The following is a 6,696-nucleotide window of genomic DNA, read 5'->3' on the forward strand; positions in this document are numbered from 1 at the left end:
AAATAAAAGCACAAATTAAATTCTTATTAGTCATCGTTTTTGGTAGTGACTGCATCAAAAAGGATTCTTAATTTTGCAGAAATCTTAATGGATGCATTGGATGAATTCAGATGGGTTGTTCAGTGTAGTGAATTCTGAAGTTGCGACTCGCTGCTGTATCTAAGTGGGAGCGCCGAGGTCTATTGGAGAAGGATGTGAATTTGTGAGTAGAAGATCTGTGATTCGAATCCTGCCCTATGCGTTTCATTTTTGGATCCACAATGTCCCTCTTCCTCTAGTGGGTAGAGATAATGATAATGACAGGGCCCTCTGGATGATTTGTGAGGGCACTGTGGTATAGTGGATAAGACTCTTGACTTTGTTTGTTTGTTTGTTTGTTTGTTTGTTTGTTTGGTTTATTTCTGCATTTTCTTTCTCCGAATACAATTGCAAATGAAAACAAAATGATACAGATACATACAAATCAATACAAAGAAAAATCATTTGCGTAACAACATTCAGTCTGAAGTGGCATAATTATGAATCAAAATAACATATTAAGGCATACTGTATCTATAAACAAAGGAGAAATCAATACAGGGGACCGTCATCATAAGCAGAGCTTGACGTGGATGAGGCCCTATCTGAATATGTGATACCAATGTAAAACAACACCAATTATATATGTACTCATAAAACTCTTAATCTTAATACACAAAACACATTTTGCTACAGAAAAAAAAAACAGACAAGAAAAATAGTGACTTGGCGCTTTAAAACAAGAAAAAAAAAATAGCACGCAGCACCATTGACTGCTGCATGGTATAGTAGACAATAAAAGTGTAGGTGTGTGCGAGTGACAGTGCGTCGTGTGTGCAGGTGACAGTGCAAGAGAGAATAAATGCTGTAGCATGCCTATTTTGGGGGTAAGGTATACGCTTTAATGAATGTATGCAATTTCATTATCAAAGAAAGGAACGGGAGGGAATGAAAAAAAAATCCAAAAAAATAAAACACTTTGCATGGATCAGGGCTTACTGAGACTTCAGAAAAAAAGAAGAAAAAGTACATTGATCAAAGACTACTAACTGGAAACATATTTCAATAATAAATACTTTTTTAAATGAGCTTTAAAGGAAAACAATGAAGTACACTGCTTTAATTGATCAGGTAGGTTATTCCAGACATCGGGACCGTAATGTCTAATTGATTTCTGAGCTAAAACAGTTTTGGGGTTAACAAGGTGAAAATCTGTCGAACGGCGAGTTGGATATGTGTGTATATTCGAATTTAAGTGAAAAATATTATGAAATAAAGAGGGAAGTTGATTTGTTGCATACTTGTACATAAATATACCTGTTTGTAAAATGTGGATGTCCTGAAGCTTCAAAGTATGCAAACGATGAAATAAAGGATCTGTATGAGATAAATATGTGGAATTAGTAATAACACGAATAGCACGCTTTTGGAGTAAATACAATGAATTCAGTTTAGTAATACTACAATTTCCCCATACAATATTTGAATACAATATATGAGGCAAAATTAAAGAATTATATAAAATAATCAGGGATCGTTCTGATAAGAGATCTTTCAACTTCCAGAGTACACCAATATTTCTTGATAGGGTCCTTTCAGTCCGAGGACTCGAGTTCGAATCCCGTTCAGTGCTTACGTCCTATAGAACAAGCTATTTTACCCACCATGACCCACTCTCGACCCAGCTGTACAATAGGTATCTGGCAATGCTATGGTAATAACAATGGCAAGGCACTCTGGTAGAGCAGTGGCAATTGAGTCACAGTGAAGACACTACCCTGGATAAAGAAGACCGCACTATTTTGATATCATTATTACCATTACTACTATACTACTACTACTACTACTACTACTACTACTACTATTAACCTCATTTTAAGGAGTGGTGTTATCACCTTACAAGCACCCTGGATGATTAAGTTTAAATATTATCTTTATGAATATGATATCCAGGGATATAAGAGAAACGAACACCAAGTCAGCTGAGGCAGGGGTTTCCGAAGCGTTTACAGGTCTTCACGCCATCACCTCGCTGTAAGTATCCCACTGGCACTTTGTGAGTCATGTGGTATTAAGTAAAGACATGGAGACTTCAATAGCATTGTATTGCGTATATAACCCGTATCTTATCAACAGGTACCGGTATATGATATCATCTTCGAATATTCGGGACTGCTTCTTTAAAATTACAAACTTGTGCAGGTAATTACGTTTAATGACAATATTCATTTAATGGCCAAGCAATATATTTGTTGAGTCAGTGTGTTCAGAGGAGCCAAATCATAAGAGTATGCTATCGGTAAGAACTGCTTATAATTTCATTTCTCTTTTTTTTTTCAAGATTGACTTCTTAAATCATGTGGATACTGTCAGTAACTGTATTCTGTTTTACCTTTGATAAGCGTTACTTCAAATGTAATCGAGTGAAATCGCGTCATGGACCACATTATTTCACGTGCTCAGTCTGCTTTGTTATGGTTTAGCTTCAATGATGCTGCATGTACACAGAGAAATTGAATTTTCAGTTGGTACCCATCCTTAAGAGCAAAAAACCTTTGACTTATTCATTGATATATTATATCTTTGTAAATTCTTTCTCCATCCATTAATCATTGCCTTATGTATTGTTATAGGTACACGAGCACGTATGGATTCTGTTGCTTGTTACCGGACGACGCGAAGTGTTTCGCCAATACTGACCAATTTTCATCGTGTCAGGATCTTCTGGAGGACATCTCCTTGCGTTCCTTCATGTGGCTCCTTGGTCTCAGTGCTTTGATAGGAAATGCTCTATCCATCGTCTCGCGTATTAAAGAAAGTCATCGACCAGATCAGAACTCAATTCAGGTGATGTTTATTACGAACTTGGCCCTCTCCGACTTATTCATGGGAATGTACATGATTACTATCGCTGCGGCTGATTCGTTCTATAGAGGCAGATACGCGCAACACGCTGAGGAGTGGACCAATAGCATCATCTGTAAAGCGGCGGGGTTGCTGTCGGTACTCTCTAGCGAAGCGTCCGTACTTCTTGTCATGTTGATTAGTGTCGATAGATTCCTCTCGGTCGTCTTTCCCTTCGAGACGAGACTGCACCTCAAAGCGACGTCCGCCCGCATCCTTACCATCTCCGCCTGGTCTTTTTCGCTCCTACTGAGTCTCGTTCCAGCCTTACCAGTCCCGTACTTCGACGGGTTCTACGGCAAATCTAGCGTTTGTCTTGCCCTGCCGCTGACAAGCAACCGTGCGGCAGGATGGGAATACTCGATCGCAGTCTTCATAGGCACCAACTTTATCTGCTTCATGTTAACATTCTTCTGTTATTTCGCCATCTACATCAGCGTCCGGAGGTCGCACAGGAGGGTTAAAGATATGGGGTACAACGCTCAAATTTTCCAATTTTCTTTGTAGTTATAAACTCTGAAAATTTCCTTATTACATATCCTGCATTTTCTACATTTACTTCCTACATCCATCCACTTTGTTTAGTTTATTTAACTAAGCAATTTAAAACATGTTTTCTACCTTAAAAAAAGGAGAAAAGAATGGACAAACAGGCACATGCCCTTACTAAATGAAGATCTTAGTCCAAAAATCATAGCATTCAAAATGGATGTTGAATTCTCACAAAAGATAATTCATCAACATGCCGTACATGAAACAGGTTACATGAAACAAACTATAATCAGTAACTTAAACTGATTGAACTACATAAGAATAGAATAAAACAACACATTTGAACTTTTAACAGAACTCACGAGTGCTGTCGAGAATAAAAACTGTCATCAGTGAACGCCAACATAAACGTGGAACGTAATATCAATAAGAGACCGTCACTCATAAAACCCCTATTTCTTTTTCTTTCGTTCTTTTTTCTATTCACAGCGCCGTAAACACTCAGATGATGAAGGAACAGATAGTGATGACGACAAAGATGGCTCTCGTGGTCGGTACGGACTTCGCCTGTTGGATGCCTATCATCATCATGGGTATCCTAGCCAGCTCCAACGTGGTTGAGATCCCTGCTGATATCTACGCCTGGACAGCGGTGTTCATCCTGCCACTAAACTCGGCTCTGAACCCCTACTTGTACACACTGTCCGCTGTTCTTCAGAGACGCCGAAAGAGCAAGATCGGTAATTCATCTGATGAAAAAGATAATAGACAGTTTCTGATTCAAATTCATGAAATTCTTCCGTAGAGGTGTATTTATTGCAACTGAGGGACTTGTTGCCCTACATCGACGTGAATAAGCACTGAATTGATCAGTGATCAGTGATCAATTCAGTGCTTATTTACGTCAATGTAGGGCAATTTGTCAATCTGTTGCAACAAGTTTCTTGACTGCAAGTGTCTCGCATGGATCTTTACTTTGCTTTACTAAAACAATTAGACAGGTGTACACAGCCTATCCTAGTCAGATACCACAAAAATATCCAATAGATATGCCTGCCCTGAATAAGTACTATATTGTACTATACTATACTCTACTATACTAATTACACTAAACTGTATTTCCATATACGTTACTATAATTTTGATTATTATCATTCATATCGTATTTAAACGTTCAGAACATGAATGACCAACATAGCCCCCTTCTGGTTATCATGTCCGTTTAACAGAGTCACTTACAATGAATATGACACAATTCACGGTCGTTGGTAGAAAAAGGGTCATCAGCCGAGTGGAGGAACGGCTTCGGAACAACTGCATCATTTCGTCTACAATGCTTTCGGACGACCCGAGTATTGAGCCAATCATAGCTTACGCTGACCGTTGCGGCGGTCATCTCAGTCCAGGGGAAGAACGTTTGCTCACGCGCGATCTCCGCAAGGCCCAAAGCTACCTGAAGGCTGTCAAAGTTTGTGACTCCTCAGTCACTGCTGGTAATATTGCGATCAAGAAGGTGAGTGATTCAAACGTGAACAATTTTATTGGCATAAGTTATACCAAATGCGTTAGCGTTCATTCTTATGCAAACAATTCTATTTAAAGTAAAACTGAAACTGTCATCCAGTTGCAACATTTGCTGACACTGGGATTAGAATGAGAATTTGTCCCCCCCCCCCCAGTCGTGTCATAAGCAATCGGCTTAGCTGTCAATTTGATATACTGAACCTTGTTCTTGCCCCCTTCCCGTCTAATGACTGACATAAAAGTATATGTATGTATTTTTTCCTCGCAACGCATAATTATGAACTCCACATGGCCGGCGTCATGTTTAAAAAAAAAAGGGGGGGGGGGGGGGCAGCACTTCAGACTTCTGGTGCCACTTCCGGGTTTCATCAGCTAACAGGCAAAAAAAAAAAAAAAAAAGAGAAGAAGAAAAATACAAGGCCTTTAACCTTCAGCACAACTTCTGTACTTCTGTAGGGTGTCACTTCCGGGTTTCTACAGCTAACAAGCAAAAAAAGATAATAATTAAAAATAATGATAATAAAAAATACCAGAGAACAAAAAAAGGTTTTCAACGCAACAAAACAGAGCCTTACCACACTAACACTACAAGTTCTCTATTTCTTTCTAGTGCCACTTTGATACGCACTAACGGGGTTAAAAAAATTTGGGGGGAGCAAAGTGGTGACACCTTATGTGTTCCATTGTATGGTGCAAAAAAAGTGGTTCCGAGGTCCATGCTCCATACGACGCCTCAACACCATCATTTTGCTGATGTTTGTGTTCATTGTCGCTCACTAACGATGTCTACCAGTATACCGTCTTTCATTTCTGTCTTTATCTATAACAGAATGCTGAGGGCGCTATTTGTCAGGCATTCTTCGTGGTCTCAAACCCCAGTGACAATATGCTGTTGTTTGGTGTTGGATCAACCGGCGTTTTGAATGCACTGACGACGCTTTTGAATCGGGTCGACACTTCTGACAAGTCTGACCTTTGAGGAGGTTATAGAAGGAAATTAACAAGGCACGCTATTAGTTGTGTTTCGATAAATACATCGCACTCATAATTATCATAGTCTTTCAGATCATCTCCTTAACTATAAGCACTGAAATATATTTTGGTCATTAGCGTTATATACATTTCCACTAGTTTTTTTTTACCCATTTTCATGACGCATGCATACAAAATGAGGCACTAACGAGCAGAATTTTCATGAAACTACCACAAGCTTTGTTCGTAAACCACAAGAGTAAATGAGAAAAGAAAAGAGAAAATAAAAGATTCTTAGCTTTTGCTTTTTATTATGACATCTTTCACTTCGAGTTATCATGTGGCTTGTACCGGTGTAGTATGTGTGGTTTTGTAAAATGAATCTTTTTCATCATCGTGACATATTTCATGAATGATTGTCGATACTGTTGAGCAGCGCTTAATCAATCAAAGAGAGTTCAAGACAATAACGTGTTTGAAACATGAAAATAAACGTAGACTGCACAACACTTGATAATATATTGCCCATTGTTAGTTAATACAAAAATTGTGTGCTAAACTACCTGTCGTAGAGATGACATGGCCTTATCATACGATTTTCCCAATTTAAACGAATGTCTTTTCTTTACAAAGACGCCTAAAAATCCAAGAGAGCAAGCTACCGTGATAACAACACAGCCGTTTCCTTTCTTGTTTAGATACTATTGCCATTAACTAACTATTGTTTAGCGTTAGTATGTGATACATATCAAAATATAATTATACGCCTGTGTTTTGCAATGAGAA

The 6,696-nt window shown here is 38.6% G+C and overlaps 1 protein-coding gene across 1 annotated transcript; it reads left to right on the forward strand.

The window, feature by feature from the left end:
• The first annotated feature begins 1,960 nt into the window (after positions 1-1,960).
• Positions 1,961-5,917, forward strand: LOC139726799 (G-protein coupled receptor GRL101-like). The gene is made up of 5 exons (XM_071637790.1): positions 1,961-2,052; positions 2,652-3,395; positions 3,904-4,154; positions 4,644-4,927; positions 5,768-5,917. Exons 1-5 carry the CDS (start codon positions 1,961-1,963, stop codon positions 5,915-5,917), a joined length of 1,521 nt encoding a protein of 506 aa, XP_071493891.1.
• The last annotated feature ends 779 nt before the right edge of the window (positions 5,918-6,696 follow it).

The sequence above is a fragment of the Diadema antillarum genome, unplaced genomic scaffold (assembly GCF_040938485.1).
Source record: "Diadema antillarum isolate AM-2024a unplaced genomic scaffold, OU_Dant_1.0 seq00000100_RagTag, whole genome shotgun sequence".
Taxonomy (NCBI): Eukaryota; Metazoa; Echinodermata; class Echinoidea; order Diadematoida; family Diadematidae; genus Diadema; species Diadema antillarum.

Excerpts from the sequence above, each read along its gene's own strand:
- LOC139726799 (XM_071637790.1), top strand. The coding sequence starts at position 1,961 with ATGATATCCAGGGATATAAGAGAAACGAACACCAAGTCAGCTGAGGCA. Across the intron at positions 2,053-2,651 it reads CTTCACGCCATCACCTCGCT|GTACACGAGCACGTATGGAT; the intron begins GTAAGTATCCCA and ends GTATTGTTATAG. Across the intron at positions 3,396-3,903 it reads AGGAGGGTTAAAGATATGGG|CGCCGTAAACACTCAGATGA; the intron begins GTACAACGCTCA and ends TTCTATTCACAG.